The sequence below is a fragment of the Schistocerca serialis genome, chromosome 1, assembly GCF_023864345.2.
Source record: "Schistocerca serialis cubense isolate TAMUIC-IGC-003099 chromosome 1, iqSchSeri2.2, whole genome shotgun sequence".
Lineage (NCBI taxonomy): Eukaryota > Metazoa > Arthropoda > Insecta > Orthoptera > Acrididae > Schistocerca > Schistocerca serialis.
In genome coordinates this window covers 996,071,944-996,094,728 of record NC_064638.1, presented here as the reverse complement: position 1 = coordinate 996,094,728, position 22,785 = coordinate 996,071,944, and the positions used below count along the sequence as shown (strand labels likewise).

At 41.8% G+C, this 22,785-nt stretch overlaps 1 protein-coding gene across 1 annotated transcript in view; it reads right to left on the bottom strand.

Moving 5' to 3' along the window:
- Positions 1-6,700: 6,700 nt before the first annotated feature.
- LOC126413102 (LIM/homeobox protein Awh) overlaps positions 6,701-22,785 on the bottom strand; it is a 343,996-nt gene continuing 327,911 nt past the window's right edge. Inside the window, exon 6 of the mRNA XM_050082999.1 lies at positions 6,701-10,924. Coding sequence (XP_049938956.1) covers positions 10,857-10,924 — 68 coding nt within the window. The 3' untranslated portion in view covers positions 6,701-10,856. The remainder of the gene's footprint in view (positions 10,925-22,785) is intronic.

Below are 22,785 nucleotides of genomic sequence, written 5' to 3'. Positions count from 1 at the left end.
TTTCCGAAAATCTGGTGGTGTATCTCGAGTCTCATACATTCTACACAGCAGCATGGATATTGCCACTTCCCCCAATGATTTTATAAATTATTTATCCCTTCTACCTTCTTTGATCTTAAGTCGTGCAAAACTCATTTAAACTCTAACTCTAATTCTGGGTCTCCTACACTATGTGGCCAAAAGTATCTGGACACCTGGCTGAAAATGACTTACAAGTTCGTGGCGCCCTCCATTGGTAATGCTGGAATCCAGTATGGTGTTGGCCCACCTTTAGCCGTGATGACAGCTTCCACTCTTGCAGGCATACATTCAATCAGGTGATGGAAGGTTTCTTGGGGAATGGCAGCCCATTCTTCACGTAGTGCTGCGCTGAGAAGAGGTATCGATGATGGTCGGTGAGGCCTGGTTCGAAGTCTGTGTTCCAAAACATCCCAGAGGTGCTCTATAGGATTCAGGTCAGGTCTCTGTGCAGGCCAGTCCATTACTAGGATGTTACTGTCGTGTAACCACTCTGCCATAGGCCGTGCACTATGAACAGGTGCTCGATCATGTTGAAAGATGCAGTCGCCACTCCCGAATTGCTCTTCAACAGTGGGAAGCAAGAAGGTGCTACATCAATGTAGGCCTGTGCTGTAATAGTGCCACGCAAAACAACAAGGGGTGCAAGCCGCCTCCACGAAAAACACGACCACACCATAACACCACAGCCTCCAAATTTTACTGTTGGCACTACACACGCTGGCAGATGACATTCACTGGGTTTTCGCCATACCCACACCCTGCCATCGGATTGCCACATTGTGTACCATGATTTGTCATTCCACACAACGTTTTTCCACAGTTCAGTCGCCCAATGTTTATGCTCCTTACACTAAGCGAGGTGTCGCTTGGCATTTACCGGCGTGATGTGTGGCTTATGAGCAACCACCTGACCATGAAATCCACGTTTTCTCATCTCCTGCCTAACTGTCATAGTAATTGCAGTGGATTCTGATGCAGTTTGGAATTCATGTGTGATGATCTGGATAGATGTCCGCCTATTACACATTACGACGCTCTTCAACTGTTGGTGGTCTCTGTCAGTCAACAGACGAGGTCGGCCTGTACGCTTTTGTGCTATGCGTGTCCCTTCACGTTTCCACTTCACTATCACATCGGAAACAGTGGACCTAGGGATGTTTAGGAGGGTGGAAATTTCGTATACAGATGTATGACACAAATGACATCCAATCACCTCACCACCTTTGAAGTCCATGAGTTCTGCGGAGCACCCGATTCTGGTCTCTCACGATGTCTAATGACTACTGAGTTCGCTGATATGGAGTACCTGGCAGTAGGTGGCAGCACAATGCACCTAATATGAAAAACGTATGTTTTTGGTTGTGTCTGGGTACTTTTCATCACATAGTGTATGTCTTCCCCATCGACTACTTTTTATTCTTCTGTCATGTCATCAGACAAGTCTTCGACCTCACACTTTGGGGAACGAAAAGGATGGGCCAAATATAATAGGAAACAGTTTGAAGACACCAAAGTGTTTACTCCCCTAATTGATCGACCCTTATGGTTTACGTAAGTGTATGTATAGTGTGTGGCGACAAATCAAGGGAAGACACTGGCACCTGAGTCAGTCATCGGTTGTGGAGTGCATTTGTCTCCACACAGTCCTCATGCCTGACATCCAAATCAGCGGCGAATAGACTTGCTATAGAGCAAGCGGTAAGGTTCTGTGGAGGAAGTATGATATCAGTTCATCAAAAAATTGTTGTCATCCTATTTGACGGATCACGTGTGTGAAAGCATTGTCTTTTTGAAGATACACTCGAAACTCGAATTCTTGTGTACCCACAGATATACTATGACCCATGCATCGTGCACTGACTTTCGTCCCACGTTCAAAATCATTAACTAGCTATGTGCTGCCATGTCTGACTGCCTGAAACACACAGCTCTGACATTGTGGCTTCACTCACTCCTACGCCACACCTAGCCACAACATGTGGACGTCATACACGGCACATCTTCATACATGACAACCTTTCCAGTTACTTTTGACCACTCAGTTTATATGTTTTATTCAGGCAGAGCTTATCCAGCTGATGACCTCAACGCATTTCTCCTCAAAGAATGAGTCACAGGCCTTCGAGATAGAATAAGTCAGAGGGCCTAACAAAGTTTAGTTAGTGGGTTAATAGCCCATGTCTCAGCGGATTCAAGGTTGAGTGGTGTTTGTTTTAACTTGAGACAACTAAATTTCTCGAAAACGGCGCATGTTATGAAAAAAAATGTTCTACGTGAAAAGTTAATATTAGTAAAGTGGATATCTGTCTGTGCTACAACTGGCCATATCCTAACCACCCCTCCTGTGTGGGCGGGGTGAACTTTGTATTTTCAAATGGGAAGTCCCCATTTTATTGCATATTCGGATTCTGCCCTAAAAAAATACGTACAGTTTACTCAAACCAGTGTTTTCAGTTCGCGGTAGATGGCACTGTAAGCGACATATATCAAGTGCGTCTGTTTTTGCAAGTAATAACCGACACATTTGATTCTACATTTCATTTACGATGTAAATGTAGGGCAGACCTGTTATTTGTGTCACACCGGGTTATTCGACCTCACATATAATGCTTGTCTTTTGAGGGAGATCCCCATGAAAAGTGCTGAAACCTAGCGGACAACCCCCAAAGTGGTCAGTTTCCTTTCGTGCCTGGGGTGAGAACTATTTAGTGTGAGTAGTAGTTTTCGTTTCTCTTGAAGATTTCACTTAAGTTTTGGCTTTCAGACTATTGAGGTATGTAACTTTTGCACTTAAAATAGAAATGTAGCGTTGGTACATATTTAGGCACATTTAAATGTCATTAGTTTTGTTTGTTCTGTTCCCTTTTCGATGTAGGTTACTTATGTTCGGTATGTTAGCAAATCGGGTAATGACGCCACCATATGACGGGGCTATGCTGCCACGCTATGAATGTGGCGTCATTATGTTTATGGGATTTTCATACAATTTCAAATGCCTCGTGTACGAATAAGGACTACAGAGAAGGCACAATGGTCTCAAGAAGATCTTTAGGCTGTCATGCAACAGGTTGCTGAGGGAAAATCAGTTAGAAGTGTTGCATTGGCATTTCAGGTACCTAGGTCTATGCTTTGAGGTAGATTGAAAAATAAGAAAAACCTCGAACCCCATTTTGAGTAGACCTCCAATTTTTAACAAGCAAGGGGAAGCGGAACTGACAAAATGAGTCATTGGTCTAGCAAACCTTTTTCATGGAATTACTGTTACAGATTTGAAACAGTTGGCATATGATTCGGCAGAGGATCTTCAAGTAAGGAAAATAGCAGGGGAAGATTGGATATGAGGATTTGGAGGGAGAAATCTTCAAATTTCTTTGCGAAAACCGTCTGCAACAAGTATTAGCAGAGTGACTGAGTTCAATAAAAAGGAAGTCAAACAATTTTTCAAAAATCTAAATTCAGTTATGGATAAATATAAATTTGAACCATACACTGCATTCAACATGGACGAGACTTATATTTCTTCATTGTAGAAACTGGGTCATATTTTAAGGCCTAAAGGTAAAAAACAAGTTCGAGATGTGACCAGCTGGGAAAGATGACGCAATATTACAGTTGTGTGCTCTACGAGTGCTTCTGGACAGTACATCCTGCTGATGTTCATTGTTCTCAGAAAAAGGACGACTCCCTTACTCAAGAGAGGAGGACCAGCTGGAGCCCATTACAAATGATCACACAACGGATGGTTTAATGAAGACGTTTTCCTTGATGGGCTAAAACACTTCAGTAAATTCACAAAGTCTTCAAAGGATTAACCAATTCTGCTCTTACTCGAGAATCATATAAGTCATATATGGCTGGATTCAGATGAGTTTTGAGAGTAAAACCACATTCATGTGTAATCAATTCCTTAGCTTACATCCCAAAAAATACAACCACCTGACGTCATATTTCCTGTGTCTGCTGAAAAATGCTTTCAATAAGGGGTGTGACAAATTCATGAGATCAGATTTATATGGAAAGAAAACACCATATGACATGGCTAACGGATTCAATGTTGCGTCTCTGAATGTGGCAACAATTCAGAAACGCTTTTGTGTGTTTGAAAGTAAATGCAGATAAATTTAAAGAAGAGGATTTTGCACCATCTCTGACTGTATAACCATTCGTGATAGATGACCGAGAAGATGAAGCGGTCAGTCATTCCAACGGTAACGACGACTTCGCAGAGCTTCGTACAAACATAAGTCGACCTATACTACAACAGAGGAACTACCCTCAAGAGACAGAGAACAACCCTTTTGAAGCTGAGGGGCTTGATGTATACACTGTAGATGGTTTGCTTGGAGTTCCTGAGTACTCCCGAACGTCGTCAGGAAGTAAAGTTGGAAAAATTTTCTAAAGTTTTTCGATAAGCTATCATCAATGCCCAACGCGGCAGTGATTAACGCTGAGGGAAATCCAAAGCGAGTAAGTCACTCTGCTATTTTAACGTCTACTCCTCTGAAAATTCTTGAGGTCAGCGAATGTAAAAGAATGGAAAAATTATCAAGAAAGAATTAACTGCCAAGAAAGCAGCAACGAACCTTTTGGAAGGAAATACGACTACCATGTAAAACAGGTATTATAGTGAAAAAAGAATTTGTCATCCAAGAAAAGCAAACTACTATCTTCATTCTGTAGAATTAAATTGGAGGAATCGTCAAGTGAACACAAGATAGATTTAGACGAAAAAGTCTTACGCAATGAAGATGAAGAAGACATTTTCGACAAAAGATCAGATAATCTTGAACTGTGCCTTGTTTGTGGAGAGTACAGCTTCAATGAGCCTTGGTTCAGCTGTAAGCAGTGTGGACAATGGGCTCACTTCGTGGCTAGTGCTGCTGATTCCCCAGACAATTGTGTTTGTGACTCTGGACAGAGACTCTAAAACTTAACTTTAACCTTTTTCATGTGTATTAATGGTTGTAAACATGAACTGTATAAAAATATTATATGATTATTTAATAAATCTTTTATTAAGTTATTTGATTTACTGTATTTTCCGTTATTTTCTTAGTTTTATAGCAGACGACATGGGTGTGGCAGAATTAGCCAGATATGGGAAAACGGCACCACTGTGCAGACATTCAATTTAAAAAAGTTGTAATGCACTTAGAGTGAAAATACAAGAAACAAAAAAGTGGATAACCAAATTTCTGTAGAGTCATATTATATTTATGTAGTTATAATTAATTTTTATATACGTCAAAAGTCGTTTTTCCTTATGGCGGCGCGATTCCCCTGGTGTCCCTAAAGCTTTGTGTCCTACCGGTTGATATCTATATTCGAAATTTACTTTGGTGTTGGAAATTTGACTGTACAGTAAAATACGGTCAACCGTTTCAATGTCTGGGTAGAAACTACGTTAGGGTGATCCAGGAACAACGATGTGGATTTAATAGCTTTTATTCCCACTAGGGTGCTTGATATTGGTGAGTCCCTTGCATCTCAGCATTGGGGTTCTTCATTTCGGCGAGTATCGAAGGCAGGTGTGCCTGTCACTGTCACTTCATGGACATTTTACCTTATTATAATGGTTCTGGTTTGTTTTCTGCTGTTAGCCGCGTAGCGGCCAGCGCGAGAGTTGACGGCGATTGGATGGAAACACACGCCGAAATCAGTCACTCTTATGACGAGGCTCGAGGGTAACCAGCCGGAGTCAAGCATTCCGATGGTTGGAGAGTCTCCGCAATCAACCCAGTAGGGAACGGAAACTGTGTTATCATTCATGCAGCTGATCTGCCAGAAATGTCAAGGTCCTGTATATTCACATTTTCAGTACTCAAGCAACGTTTGAACAACAATATCAACCATTAAAACGCACAAATTTACGTTTACATCGCAAATGAAACGCAGAATCAAATGCATCGGGTCTCAGCTGCAAAAATAGGCGCACTTAATACTTGTCGATTACAGCGTCATCTACCACGCACGAATGTGAAACAGTGGTTGAAGTAAACCATAAGTATTTTTTGGGGTGGAATCCGAATATGCAGTAAAAATAGGAAGGGGTTTCCCATTTTAAAATAGAAAGTTGATCCCCTCATACAGGAGGGGTGGTTAGGCGGGGTGATTAGGCGGTGGCCAGTTGTAGCACAGGCAGATGTCACCTTTATTAATATTAAATTATTAGCTAGTAAATTTTTTCGTACGATTTGTAGTTTGAGATATTTAGTTGTCTCAAGTTAAAACAAAAACCTTCAACTAACTGTGAGGTATGAAGAGAACCAAACAGTCGGAGGGTAATTTATTTGTGAGGCCTTTTTGTGTTGTACGTGGCGATAAAGGAAAGAGGCACAGTCCAAAGTAACAACTAACTGGATGTCTGTATCGATAAACATTCAGATATTGAAACAAGAGACGTTCATTTTTTGTTGTTATGTTTGTTGCAATCAGAAAGAATATTTAGAAATTACTGGCTAAGTATCAAATTAATTACAGTACCTTGAGCAAAGACGCTGTTCAGAGCTTACAGTCAACAGCTTGAGATGAAATTGTGCATTGATCTCCGTGGATGTGAGGACTGGGTGTAATAAAACACTTTGTACTTCTCATAGAGATATAATATATATTATTTACAAACAATTTATGTACACTGAAAAAGATCTAATCCATAACATGAATATATACAAAACACTATAGCACAGACTGGTGAAATTCTCAGGCTAAGATGAAACAGTGACATTACAACTTAGTAACATTTTTGTAATTAGAAAGAAATTGCTCTATATGTGCCTTTGGTATGGAGACCTCAGGTTCAGATATTTTAAGCGATTGCTAAAAATACTGATGTGGCAAGTAATAAATTTGTAGCGTTAATTATCTTGTCTTTTTTCGAGAATTCGTCTTATATTAGGACAAAAAATTTTAATCTGGAAGAACGTTATTTATTTTATGCATTATCTTATCATTATACACGCAGATACATTAAGACTTAAAGTAAAATTTTGGTTACAGGACTGATACTTCAAGCAAAATCTCACAAATCTGCTTTGTTTAGACTGTTCCTCTGAAGGGCTTCTGAGCATCACATGAACGGACCTTTGTTTGATAAGGAATGAATGCTTTTTCTTGCAACCGTCTGGCTTTCGATGAACATTAGTAATAAGACTATTGTTACAACAAAAACGGATTACTGCTAAAAATCAACCGAGAATTCAAGAAAATGAGTGAGTGCGTGCAAACACAACCGTTAGAATTAACGACATATTTCCATACTGGAGCAGAACATGCTCGGTTGAAAGAAAATTACGAATGCAAAGGCAAGATTGCAGTTGAAATACAAGAGAAAAGTTGTAGGTATTGAAGAAGGTTAAGATGATGTGGTTGAAATGCCCGCGCGGAGGAGGATGCAGTGAACATCTACAACAATCTACAAAAAGCAATCTACCAGAAATAATGCTCTGAAGATACAACAGTGTTGTTTGAGGAGTATGCATTATGTATTGCATATTACGGATGACAGTACTTACATAAGAGAGCTGCTCACTTTGCCCATTAACTTCCACTATTAGCACCAATCAATACATCCTCACAGGCACCTTCACAACAAAATCGGCAGTGTCCTATTCATAGGATCCATCCCGCCATACGCTTTCAGCGATTTAGAAAATGCTAAATTGGAGTGAGTCGACGGGAATCTGAATCCCACTCCTCCCGAATGCCATCCCACTGCCTTAATTTTGGATCCCATCGCCCGGTCTGAAATACAGGGCACGAAAAAAGGAAAACAGAAGGTTCAGTGTCGCAGGCTGACAAATCACTTCGTTGTCATGGATGACCTCAAGAAGCGAGAGTTGTTTTGAAAATACTGCACTGTCATCAAATGTCGAGTCTGTGTCCCAGTGGCGGTCAGAATATGTTTGACAATTTGTTTCTGTTAAATAGAATAAACTGATGACGCTGTGGTTGGTTTCAGAATATGTAATGTTCGCAAAATATCTTCCACTGTGACGCAGTCGACGCCTTTTCCACTGTCAGGGGCAAAATCCAACGAAATAGCTTCCATCTTTGCTTTTGTACGGCCAGTGGCCCAGAGAAAGGGTACGTCGCACCCGGTCAAATGCAGCATTGGTCCAGGCTTCCCGGCGTGTCACCTCAGCTAGTAACACAAATATTTCTTAAAGTGTTGTAGATATCGAAAAGAGGTGTCCGTGTAGTGACGGTACACAAAGGAGAAATTATTATGGTCTCAACTTCGCTTTTACCCATCCAGAAACTGAGACAGCTACGTGTTATTATTGCAAGTAGCTACAACTGTAACACAATTCATGTCCTTGAAATGTAGGGTATAATGATTCATGATGCGGTTTGCAACGAAAAGTTTCACAAGAGAATGTGCTAAATACGAAAGTTGGTTCAGTACAGTTTCACGTGCTTTGCGACGTAAACATTGGGTAACGGGGCGCAAACAGCGCTGTGACGACAGGGGGCCACCTAGGTCTCCATATTTACATTTACTGCCATTTTTTGCGAAAAATTTTCACTGCAAACCACGACAAGCATCAATCTTCATACTCTTCGTTTCAATGGACCTTGAGTGCTGTAAAGAAATTCATAATGTCATTCAAAATGCCTCACTGGTTCCGGTATCCTGCTAGAACGAGAAGTCATGAGCATAGCGCATATAGCACAATACGCTTGCTGTGTGTACTGTCATTTGTGTGAAGGCTTGCTACGATGCCTTCAACGATTCTGGCAGAAAACAGGTGGCCTAGATGAATAAATATATTATATTAAGAACTGTGTAGAGTTGTTTCAATCTGAAATTCCTGTCTGAAGGTGCTAGAATACGGAGAATGTTTTACATGTTTGAAGTAAGCTTTAGCTCCCTTGTCGATTAAATGCAAGCTATTGAGCGCAGAGAATGCGAACAGAGGCAGAAGTACACTGTATTGGATAAGACAAATACACAATGGACATACAGATGGCATGTTCCACTTGGAAGAGACTCGTTATTCAAATGTGTAACGACTCCAAGAGGAAAACGTTTGCAACAATTAAGAAATTACATGCACAGATTCAATAGATTATTTTCTGACCATGTTAATGCGGATAACACGACAGGGGAACATAATTTTCTCACTCGCCTTCATTCGCTTGCATCTCTCCGTTGGAATTTATGTAGTTAGGTTGGCACTGGCTTTCGTGGCCAGTAACGCTACCAGAATAATTGTAGAAAGACTGAAGATGAACGGCGTATCATTATTCACCTCGAGGGCGTCATCAGTGTTAAATTAGGAATTTTGCAACTAAGACCTTAATTAGATTCTAACACTCAATCCACAAAAAATTTCGTACATCACGATATATGAAATTTAATAACCGCAGATAGGTACTTTGAGGCCGAAATGAAAACCACAGTCGCCTAGATTTCAAAGTAGGCGAACATAAACAGTATCACAAGTCAATAAGTATGGCAAGATTAATTTTCTTACGCTTTGGATGTAAGTAAACGACATAGAAAACATTTTAATTTTTGCTTCTTGCATCTCAAGAGATACTGTATACATCTTAAGATGAGAACGACGACAATTTTATTGTTAAACTGGTAACTGACAACGAAGGCGAAGAGTACATTAACACCTTGTCGACAAATGTGATGAGGGCTGCAGTAAGCATTTGTTTATAATTACACTGATAGTCTCCATACCAAATGACTAAATAGTCAAACATGTAAGATTCTACAGGTAGAGAATACACTAATACCGGAAAGCTTAGTAAATAACTTTTTAGAACTTTTTAACATCCAAGTACTGTACACAGTTCAACAGATAATATCTTGGCTTCTGAAACAGAAACACAGTTTCAAAAAAGTTTTCAGTCACTGGATACAGTCATTTGTATAAGAAATTCACTCATGCCGGTTATTAGGTTCTTGAGGCTGATTTCAAACAGTACAAGAAATGTTCGCAGGATTCTATCTTTTTCAGAACGGACAGTTCTCGGCAAAATGCAGTGACTTAAATAAAGTCAATGTTTATACAAGAGTTTAAGCAAAGCTTTGACATTCCATTTAATACACTGATGTTACACTATGGTGAAAAGCACGGATGGCAGATAATTGGAGAAAAGCTCGCTCCACATTTTATATACGATATCTTCTGAAACGAGGTTACATTTGCGTGATCAAAATAGTAAAGGCATATCCTCCAGCAGTTTGTGTAACGCACAGCTCTGTGGCGATACTTTGTGGCATTTAAGCGATATTCTGAAGAGGACAGCTTTTTCTTTGCGTCGATTAGATCATAGTTCCTAAAGACTGCAGTGAGCTCATATATACACAGCAGCACTATTACACGCCTGAGACTGTCTTCAGAACTCAAGACGTGAAAACTGAAGGTCTCATCTTAACGTACGTTTTTTCTATCAGTATCTGTGGCGAATTAACGACTACAGAAGAAAAATAAATTATGTAGGAGCCACACAGACAATGACAGTCTTCTTTTATCGTACAGACTAAGTCTAGCAGCATAGACATAAGTTACTGGTTTACAATTAAGGCAAGAATCGTTCGCATATTTCAGCTTTCAAGTACAGGACGATCAGTAACAAAAACAGTGAGAAGGATAACCAAGTATTAGCGTTTCCAGCAGTCCTTGTGGTGCCAGTGTGTAACGTGGACGAGTAGCTTGCTTATCACGTCCCCTAGTAAGACGCGCAGTCCGTCCACTAACGGAGACGGCACCGAGCGAGCGAGGCGGCAGTGGGCGTCATAGGCAGCTTCGACCGGCGGCCGCGCGCGGCGCCAGCAGTCACCCGTCGTCCAGGTGGCCCGCCAGCGCCGTGGGCGCGTCTCATACCTCGCCGCGCATGCACTGCACCATCGAGTCGGAGGACAGCTCGTCCATCGAAGAGTCTTGCGCTGCAGACACAAAATCAGGGTGCACGGTTAACACACAGTATGAAGCAGAAGGGTGCTTTGCAACTTCTAAACCATTTTATAAACCACGAGCAGTGCTTGCTGTGTCTCGGAGTGTCTGTGATTAATTTTCTACCGAAGTGAAAACCATTCTACGTCAACAGTCCAAGTCCGTTACCATATTCTGCAAAATGCTTGGGGAGAGAGCGAAAATCCGTAATTCTCTCCTTGGGAAGATCCTAGAGCAAGCGGTTTGCATTGGCTTTCCTCCTTCATGAACACCAAGTGTTCAGTGTATGTCCATAACGCGTTGGTAGACGTGGGGACTGCTAGTATAGTGCATCGTTTTGGCGGACCAGTGTCTACATAACAGGCGAATTGGCACAGTGGTAAAACAGCCGACTGCTACTCCTGAAGAGGGTAGATCAAATCCCTATCCAATCACCTAGGTTTAAATTTTCCGTGTTTACTCTAAATCGCTTATGGTAAATGTTGGGAGAAGGTTGGGAGAACACCGCCGATTTCCATCCTCCCCCCCCCCCTGCCCCCCACTCTACCCCAATTAGAGTCTTGCTCCTTCTGTGCTAACGTTAAACACTGTTATACGTCCTCAACTCATGAGACACTGAGCAGAGATTTTCGACTTTACCTGGCACAATGTCGCACAGCCTGAAGAGTTTGCATTGTAGGCACTGCTCTCCTTTTCTCGCTGGCCAAATATTGGTGATGCAAATTGTTTACGCTACTTGTTACGTACGGATGGAGCAAACCGCACTACTGTGCATTAGCGACGTCAGTTTATGCATTCCCTTCACTATACTACACCGCTCAGACAAATAATGTACATTTCGGTCCGAAATTCGAAAACAGAAAACCACATTTTCTATTGTGGAAGCATATTTCTGAAATGTTTTTGAAGTATAGTTTAACTGCGCAATCTATATAGTGATGCTCAGACTAAGTGTTCTCGAAATTACCGATCAATTATCCTCGAAGGAAGATAATGCGCTGCGATAATAGTGTTATCTTCGCATGCACTGTAGAAGGACAATGGTAGATTGAAATTGAGTCTCAGTAAGCACCGTGACTTCTACGATATCTTTACTTGGGATCACCGGAAGTGAAACAAAAATCTAAAAAGAGAAAAAAATACGAACGAGGATAACTGAAGAGCAGCGTGAAAACAGCATTTTTATGACGCTAATGCAAACAGCTTTTTGTAGTCACAGAAAATTGAGACTTATCAGATTCTTCACTGACAATTCTGCAGCAGCTGCAGTCAATCAAAAAACCGGGTGAGGAAATGCAATCAGCAGGTGTGACAATTTATGGTCCGCACTTTACCACTTAGATGTGTATGTATAAGTATGTATGTACGCGTGTCCTCCTTGAGAACTAGATTATGCCTGACCTTCTGTCGGATGTGAGTTCCAGTGATATTTCCTTAGATATTAATGGCGCCTGTACGAACGTTCCACACACCTTAATCAATGAGGATCCATGTAGATCAAAAGTCATCGCCAGACACCCTCGTGATGTGAAGGGTGCTGCGGGGAATAATCTCGGACGGTAACTGCATGACTCTCCCATCCAATCTTGGAAATGTGTCTGCCTCGTGCAAAGATGTGCCAGTGGCGTTGACTGTAGAAAAATATGAAGGTGGATTCTCGACGAAATATAAGAAAAGTATATTTTTTAAAAGCAGGATTAATGAGGTGCAACTGAAATTAGTTCTACACAAGCAGCGAGGAATAACTGTGTGCTGATATGAAATTCAATGATCACAACACGGGTATAAGGAGTAAAAGAATTTGTTCTTAATGTGCTTATAACACCATTTTATATTTTTAGAATAAGTGGTATATAGATCGTGTTGGATTAACACTCAATATTACGGAGGAAAATAAATGGAACAGATATGTTTTCTACTCAAGCTATGTCACATAAAAGACGAAAAATTTTAAGAGGCAGAGAGTGAATGGGTTGCAAGCAAAACTCCAAGCAAACGCTAAGGAACGTTTGTGGTAATTGTTGCGAATATGAGATAACGTTATATCTTGTGCTGAGACCTTCATTCCAGGCTTCGTCCATCAGTACATTGGAAAGGAATTGCATGGTACAGCAGTAAGTACAAAAATGGCTAAAATGGCTCTAAGCATTATGGGACTTAACATCTGAGGTCATCAGTCCCCTAGAACTTAGAACTACTTAAAGCTAACTAACCTAAGGATATCACACACATCAATGCCCGAGGCAAGATTCGAACCTGCGACCGTAGCACCAGCGCGGTTCCGGACTGAGGCATCTAGAACCGCTCGGCCACAGCGGCCGGCGCAGTAAGTACATACTTGAGTGCCATTGGTAGTGAATTTTGAAGTATAGGCATAGGTAGTAAAAGTCCATCAGTTGATAGGAAATGTTAGTTGCAAGGTTGCGGGTGCTGTTGTTGTGTCTCAAAATTTGGAATTCACAGCAATCATTCGAAATCCAAAAACAGGTACTGAAAATCATCGGGAGATCAGAATCTAACCCAAGCAGAGGACGCGTTCAGCAGAAGTTAAGAAAAGCCCCAATACCATTATTTTATCCTTGATAAGAATTACAGAGAATGTAAAAGAAAGCTATTTTTTTCCATACTTAGTTGGTATTTTATGTGACTCCCCTTAGCCACGAGGACAACATCAGGCGGTAATCAATTTCACGTCATACATTTTGAAGCACATTTGGAGTAACCGCAGCGAACGCATTGTAAATGCGTGTTTTGAGTATGAGGTCAGGAGATCTACGTGGCCAAGAGCAGAACACAGCGTTGTCGTGTCCAATATGACCAAACCAAAGGTTTCGAAGACGAGGATCTAAAAATGTGTGAACCCCCATATCCCAAAATAGGGAGCTCCACCCTGCCGCCGGCCACCGTAGCCGAGCTGTTCTAGGCGCTTCAGTCTGGAAACGCGCGACCGCTACGGTTGCAGGTTCGAATCCTGCCTCGGGCATGGATGTGTGTGATGTCCTTAGGTTAGTTAGGTTTAAGTACTTCTAAGTTCTAGGCGACTGGTGACCTCAGATGTTAAGTTCCGTAGTGCTCAGAGCCATTTTCCACCCTGCTGAAAGAGGTAATCCGTGCATTACGTGTCAAACTGCGGCATTAGCTATTGCTCAAGCAAGTCCAGCGAAATGTTTGTTGAAACGGGTAAATGAAGAGAAGTAAATCATTCAGTCTTATCTACACTGTGCCGATAGAACGACAAATGTTAAATTCTAGCACCCAGAATTCTGCACGAGAATCACTACTTTTGCTTTTGGCACGGAACTTTTCATTTTTGCATCACAGCGCATGCGGCGGTTTTCTTTTCGCTGCACTAGCACAACGATCGAAATTTTGAAAAGCCTTTTCCATTCCCTGTATTCGTATGGATGGATCCCTATGAATTAAATACTTGTAGCCGTCTGCAATCGCTATATTAATTTTGGATTGCGTTGTATAGCGTGATTTTTTGCATCATTACAACGGATGATTTTTACGGAAGATAAAGGCACTGTATATCATTTTCAAGAGCTAAATGATGGTGAAATCATGCGTGTTGGCGAAAACAAGAGTTGGTGGTATGTATGTATGTATGTACTGGTCTACGTTGGCACTGCGATATAGTGACAGCGGTAAGGCAGAGTAGTTAGTGATCACACAATAGAAGGGCAGGACATGGCGTATTCCAGATGCAGCGGCACAGTATGATGCATTACGTTACTTTGTTAGTGCTAAGAAAACGCGGTCTGTTGGGGAGCTGCATCTTTCGTATTTTTTGGTATATTTTTCCTGAGTCATGGCTTGGTTAAGTATAACTGACTAGAGAAACAGAAAAGAGTGAAGCGAAAAGGAAAGAAACACCAGAAAGGAATGTTAGGAGGAGCACGAATCTGATTCAACACACGGTTGATGACACTGCATAATTAATTTTAAGCTGCAGACCATATGATACTGGGCGTGGTGATGCAGTTGGGGAAGTCGTATTCGGCAAGAGAGGTTTCCAAATCTCCGTCCAATATTTTTTAGTTTCCGTGGTTTCCGTAAATGCTTCAGATGAATGCTGGGATGTTTTCTTTGAAAAGGCCCCAGCTGATTGGATACATGATCCTCTCCCTTCTGTGCTTGTGTTCCGTCTCTGTTGATATCGACGCTGATGAGACGTGAAGCTCTACCGTTGTTTAAATCTCTGGTTCGAAATCGCTATTCTTTAATGGATCTACTCATATTAAGTCCTGGCTGTCTGTGGCACACCAAGTCCTGGCTGTCTGTGGCACACCAACAGGTAGCAAATGACGATTTACGATGCATGTCTGGTTGAGGACAGGAAGTAGCTGACCAATGAAGAATCCTTTTGTGCTGTGTTCCAAAGAATGGATGCTTGCAATGGGATTTCGTAGCATCGTATCACACGGTAGTAAGCTACCGGTCATGCCGGTCACTCTGATATCGCTTTTAAACGTGTTGGTGCGTGCCCAAGATCTGGTGGAGCCTGGAGAATCACCGGAAACAGTAGTAAAGTCGAAGATGTGCGGTCTGTTGTTTTGTCGATAGTCTTCTCTATATTGTGTGGACATGCATCTTTTTTCTGTACATTTTAGAACGAAGAAATGAGAGAAGACAAGAGGTAAATGAAGAAGCCCCATTCGGTTTAAGAAATGTGGGAGGCGCGATGGCAGATAAAGGCTGCTGTGGCTTAAATTGTATGTACAGTAATAAACGAAGGCAGTGAAATAAATTCCTCGAAGCGAAAAATATAGAACGGCAACACATATATGTCACAGATCCTGTATACTTTCTGCCTGAAAGGAAGGAAGATGAGGAATAACTGATGACGAGTGGACAGTTTGCTTGGTAAAGACTTAGGGTTACCTAGAGGGTAAAATCAGAGAAATTCGGTTGTGTAGTAGAGGATAAAATCAGAGAAATTCGGTTGCGTAGTAGAGCCGAAAATATTCAGTTCCGTGTTGCAGCCGCGAATGGAACTCTAAGTGAGGATTCTGAAACATAACATTTCCCCCGTATCCTCCGATTCCAGAGAGATAGAAGTATATCGGGAATACAGAAGACAACAATCATGTGACATACCTCAGGCAAAATAGTCAAAAATCAACATAGGGAGGAAAAAATTTATAATGTTTTGAATCTTCGGGAAAATACTCATTTACGGCTAGTAGTAGTAAGAAACAGAAAAATTTTCCCCTTTACGGAAAGCGAGTCTCCGCTTTTTCCCACGCCATAAGTCAGTTTCTAGCACTTTTTAATTTTTTACGGGAAATTGTCCATTGTTATACGACAGCTATAACTACAAAAAAATATTCCTTGTACAATTCTACACAAAAAGGGTCTAGTACATATTTTAAGTCAGACGAATAGTTTTAGAGATGGGTAAGACTTGGAATAGGGTTCTGTTAATGCTTAATCTTTGCAGTTTTTGTTACTTAGTCCGTTATGTAAATTAAAGAATAATTTATTTATTTACGTAACTGACTAAGCAACAAAAGCTGCAAAAATTATGCATTAACAGCACCCTATTCCAGATCTCACATATCTCTCAAACTATTTGTCTGACTTAAAATATGCACTAGACCCTTTTTGTGTAGAATTGTACAAGGAATATTTTTTCCGACGTGATGACGTGACTTGTGTTTTCAGTATCGTTGAAATCAGGATTTGGCGTCCAACAATGAAAACGGCAAGTTCCACTTCCCTTTCATTCACTGTTACCCTTCGCTGTCGCTGTCCAGTTTATATCAGTTTTTGTCTTGAACTGACTAAAGTCGTACGTGACAGTTCAGTTTGTTGCGTTCTGTTGTGTTTCTTATTACTCTCTCTTCTTCCCTGTGGACTGAAAGAAGGATAATGCTGGACCCTATCACCCGGTGCAGAATGCAATGGAAACCACTGCATTAAAGGGAATGTGGCCGTTAACTGAAAAAGTGTCGTATGGTGCCTCCATTGGAAAAAGATTCCGGATTAGTCCCCCATTAGGATCTCCTGGAGAAGACTACCAATGGAATGGGGAGGTGAGCATGGAGAAGAAGGTGGAATAACCAACGACGGGATAACATTCTAAGAGTTCAAATGGTTCAAATGGCTCTGAGCACTATGGGACTTAACAGCTGAGGTCATCAGTCCCCTAGAACTTAGAACTACTTAAACCTAACTAACCTAAGGACATCACACACATCCATGCCCGAGGCAGGATTCGAACCTGCGACCGTAGCGGTCACGCAGCTCCAGACTGACGCGCCTAGAACCGCACGGCCACACCGGCCGGCCATTCTAAGAGTCAGAGCTTGAAATGTCAGAAGTTTGAATGTAGTAGGAAAGCTAGAAAATCTGAAAAGCGGAATGCATAGGCTAAATATAGATACAGTGGACGTCAGTGAAGTGAAATGGCAAGAAAATAAGGATTTCTGGTGAGACGAATATAGGGTAACACCAACAACAGCAGGAAAATGATAAATGGTATAGTGGGAGTAGGATTCGTTATGAATGGGAAAGTAGGGCAGAGAGTGAGCTGCTATGAACAGTTCAGTGATAGGGTAGTTCTCATCAAATTCTACAGTAAACCAACGCCGATAACGATAGTTCAGGTATATATGCCAATATCGCAAGCAGTAGATGAAGAGACAAAGTTTATGAGGATACTGAACGGGTAATTCAGTATGTAAAGGGAGATGAAAATTTAGTAATCGTGGGGGATTGGAACGCTATCGTAGCAGAAGGAATAGTAGAATACAGGGTAACATCAACAGCAGCAGAGAATTATAAAATGGTGTAATGGGAATAGGATTCTTTATGAATGGGAAAGTGGGGCGAGGGTGATCTACTGTGAACAGTTCAGTGGCAGAGTTGTTCTCATCAGATTCGGCAGTAAATCGACTCCGACAACGATCGTTCAGATACACACGACAGCGTCGCATGCAGAAGATGAAGAGATAGAGAAAGTATATGACGATACTGAAAGGGTAAATTAGTATGCAAAGGGAGATGAAACTCCAATAATGATGGGGACTGGAACACTGTTGTATGGGAAGAAAGAGAAGAAAGGGTTACGGGAGAAAAGGGCTTGGCAGTAGGAACAAGAGAGGAGAAAGACTAATCGAGTTCTGCAGTAAATTTCATATAGTAATAGCGAATACTCGGCTCAAGAATAACAAGGGGAGGAAGTATACTTGTAAAATACCTAGAGGCACCGGTAGATTCCACCTGGATTATACATTGGTTGAACAGAGATTTCGAAATCAGATATTGGACTATAAGGCGTACCCAGGAGCAGATATAGATTCAGGTCACAATTTACTAATGATTAAGCGTAAACTGAAGCTTAAGAGAAGGGTCTGGAAGAATCAGTGCGGAAGAAAGAGGGATACTGAAGCAGTGAGGATGGTGGGATGCGTTTGAAGTTCTCTAAGGATGTGTATACTGCGGTAAGAAATACCAGAGTGGCAGTTCATTCGAAGAGGAGTGGACATTCCTAATAATGTCCATCACAGAGGTTGGACGGTCTAATACAGGCACAAGGAAGAAACCTTGGGTGGCAGAAGAAATACTTCAATTGATCGACGAAAGAAGTACAAAAATGTTCAATGAAAGACAGGAACACACTATAATAAATCCGTTAAGAAGAAATAAATAGGAAGTGCAGGACAAACAAGGCGAAATGGCTGCAGGAACGATCGATATGGAAATCATCGTGGGGAGAACTGACTCAACATATAGAAAGATCAAAACAACACTCAGAGAAACTATAAGCAAGGGTAGTAAAATTAAGAGTGAAATGGAATTCTACTGTTAGGCGCAGAGAGGAGTAGAGGGCCGGCCGTTGTGGCTGTGCGGTTCTAGGCGCTTCAGTCTGGAACCGCGTGACTGCTACGGTCGTAGGTTCGAATCCTGCCTCGGGCATGGATGTGCGTGTTGTCCTTAGGTTAGTTAGGTTTAAATAGTTCTAAGTTCTAGGCGACTGATGACCTCAGAAGTTAAGTCGCATAGTGCTCAGAGCCATTTAAACCAAACCAGGAATAGAGGTGGAAAAAGTACATTGAAGGCTTCTATGAGGGGAAGGACTTGTCCGATGACATGATAGAAAAATTAGCGTCGATATGGAAGACACAGGGGTTCACATGAGTCAGACTTTAAAAGAACTCTGGAAGACTTGGGATCTAATAAGGCAGAAAGGATAGATAAAACTCATCGGAATTTCTAAAATCATTTGGGGGGAGTGGCAACCATACGGATATTAAAATTGGTATGTAGCATCATACCATCAGACTTTTGGAAAAAATATCATCCACACAATTTCGAAGATAGGAAGGGAAGGTACGTTCGAGAAGCGTCGCACAATGACATTAACAGCTCATGCGTCCAAGCAGCAGACAAGGATAATATATAGAAGAATGGGAAAGCAAATCTGATAGATGACGGTTAGTCTGATTTTAGTAAAGATAAAGGCGCCAGAGAGGTAGCTATGGCGTTGCGCTAGATAATGGAAGTATGACTGAAGAAAAATCAAGACTCGCTCATAGTTTTGTCGATCTAGAAAGAGCGTTCAACAGTGTAAAACGGTACGACGAAATTATGAGAAAAGTTGGAGTAATCTGTACGGAAAGACGGGTGATATACAACATGTATAAGAACCAACAAGGAACTGTAAGATTAGAAAACCAAGAACGAAGTTTTAAGACTAAAAAGGGTGTAAGACATGGATGCATTCATTCAGCCCTACTCTTCAATCTGCACATCGAAGCAGCAATGACGGAAATCAAAGAAAGGCTGCTGTCCTCTGTGAGTGTAAAGAAAACTTATAGGATCTGTTGAGTGGTATGAAATATCTAATGAGTACAGAATATGGACTGCGACTGAATCTAAGAAAGACAAAAGTTATGAGGAGTAGCAGAAATGACAATAGGGAGAAGTTTAACATCAAAATTGGTAATCACGAAGTAGCGAAGTATAAGCTGCGTCGGACAAAGCATAGATATAAAAACCAGACTAGCACAAGCAAAGGGGGCACTCCTGGCCAAGAGAAGTTCATTGGTATCAAACATAGGCCTTAAATTGAGTAAGAAATTTCTGAGAGAATCGAAGTGTTTGAGATCCGGTGCTACAGACGAATGTTTACAATTAGGTGGACTAATAAGATAAGAAATGAGAAGTTCTCCGCAGAATCGGGAAAGAAAGGAACGTATGGAAAACACTGACAATAAGAAGGAAGAGCATGAGAGAACATGTGTTAAGACATCAGGGAATATCCTCCATGATACTAGAGGTAGCTGTAGAGGGTAAAAACTATAGGAGACTAGAGAGATTGGTACACTGTGTGATCAAAAGTAACCGGACATCCCCAAAAACATACGTTTTTCATATTAGGTGCATTGTGCTGACACATGCTGCCAGGTACTCTATATCAGCGACCTCAGTAGTCATTAGACATCGTGAGAGAGCAGAATGGGGCGCTCCACGGAGCTTAAGGACTTCGAACGTGGTCAGGTGACTGGGTGTCACTTGCGTCATACGTCTGTACGCGAGATTTCTACACTTCTAAACATCCCTAGGTCCACTGTTTCCGATGCGATAGTGAAGTGGAAACGTGAAGGGACACGTACAGCACAAAAGCGTACAGGCCGACCTCGTCTGTTGATTGACAGAGACCGCCGACAGTTGAAGAGGGTCGTAATGTGTAATAGGCAGACATCTATCCAGAACATCACCCAGGAATTCCAAACTGCATCGGGATCCATTGCAAGTACTGTGACAGTTAGGCGGGAGATGAGAAAACTTGGATTTCATTGTCGAGCGGCTGCTCATAAACTATACATCACGCCGAAAAACGCCAACCGACGCCTCGCTAGGTGTAAGAAGCGTAAACATTGGTCGATTGAACAGTGGAAAAACGTTGTGTGGAGTGACGAATCACGGTACACAACGTGGCAATCCGATGGTAGGGTGTGTGTATGGCGAATGTCCGGTGAACGTCATCTGCCAGTGTGTGTAGTGCCAACAGTAAAATTCGGAGACGGTGGTGTTAAGGTGGAGGGGGCTTGCACCCCTTGTAGTTTTGCGTGGCACTATCACAGCACAGGCCTAAATTAATGTTTTAAGCACCTTCTTGCTTCCCACTGTTGAAGAGCAATTCGAGGATGGGGATTCCATATTTCAACACGATCGAGCACCTGTTAATAATGCACGGCCTGTGGTGGAGTGGTTACACGACAATAACATCCCTGTAATGGACTGGCCTGCACAGAGTCCTGACCTGAATCCTATAGGACACATTTGGGATGTTTCGGAACACCGACTTCGAGCCAGGCCTTACCGACCGACATCGATGCCTCTCTTCGGTGCAGCACTCCATGATGAATGGGCTGCCATTGCCCAAGAAAGCCGGGTGTCCGGATACTTTTGATCACATAGAGTATATATCCAACTAATGATTGAGAACGTAAGGTGCAAGTGCTACTCTGAGATGAAGAGGTTAACGTAGGAGAGGAATTCGTGGGCTGCCGCATCAGATTAGTCAGCAGACTGATCCTAAAAAAATCTATTTTGGAAGAAGAGGCACGACAAGTGGCGAAGGGATTGGAAACTACGATACATGTCAGCAAGGAACGGAAGGCTAGGGCTCATACTCTTCTACAAAACGCCGTGAATGTATTAAGCAACGTTATGTAAAGAAACTAATTAACCAGAAAGCTACATAAGGTTTGAGATGGTCTTCGTCTTATCCATTCAGTTTTTAAAAATTCTGTTTCATATATGCTGAAAAATGTGACTCACTGTCTGAAAGAAAGAAAACACTCCAAAAGCGTCGCGGAATGTTTGAAGTCCATTCTTTGAAACACATACTGCTTGAGAACGCGGAGAAAAGCGATGATTATTTCGATAGAAAGTTTGCCGAACTCGTCAACAGTGTTTTGTACTTAGTAGCTACAGAAGTCCATTATCATCAAGATTTCAATAAAAACCCTAAAAAACATGTTGACTGAAAATTAGGCGGTGATGGAGTCTTCTTTGCCACAATGGCAGCTCCCCGGCCATTCCACCTCGCCCCCCTCTACACGCCGTTATTTGTTCGTTTTCGTGGTAGTGGCCGTACTCTGTAGAACCATTGGTACAATTAACAAGCTGTCATTGAAGAAGATGAGCCAATCAGTATGATGGAAGCAGCTGCAGCCATCATCGATGAAGAAACTTTACCCACAAGTTGTTACTGTGAATCTTGATCCACAGTATGTTGATCTTCTCATGCTACTTATATCTCTTGTTCCAGCTGACAAAGATATTTCCATGATGAAGGTACAGGCAGCCTCAGAACAAGGTGTACGTAACACCACTCAAATCCACAACTCCAAGGAAGCACTCCTATTTCTTAATGCAATAAACGGTTGCAGCAGCACTTTAGCCATGTTTGGTTAAGGGAAGCTATAGACTTTCCAACTATTCAATAGATCCTTGTATCTTCATAATATTCCACAAATATTCAACGATCGAACTTCGTCTCCTGAGGCCATTGCAAAAGCGTTTAACATCCATTCTCTCTCTCTACACAAAAACAGGAAAGGATCCTGGTGGTGACACCTTAAGCGATATCAGATTTCAATGCTTTAATGTACCTAAGGGGCAGGCAAGCAATGCTGTCATATTCTCTCATTCGCCACTCACTAATAACACTGCATGCCTCCACCCCTATTGAGTATACCCACAAGTTCAGCCATAGTTGGAAAACAGCTCGGATCCCAGAAACTGGGGTTGGAAAGAAATTCATCCGACTCTCCAACTCACATGGAAGTGTCATCAGCTCCAGACAACATATTACTCGATTCAAGGTTGTGGAGGA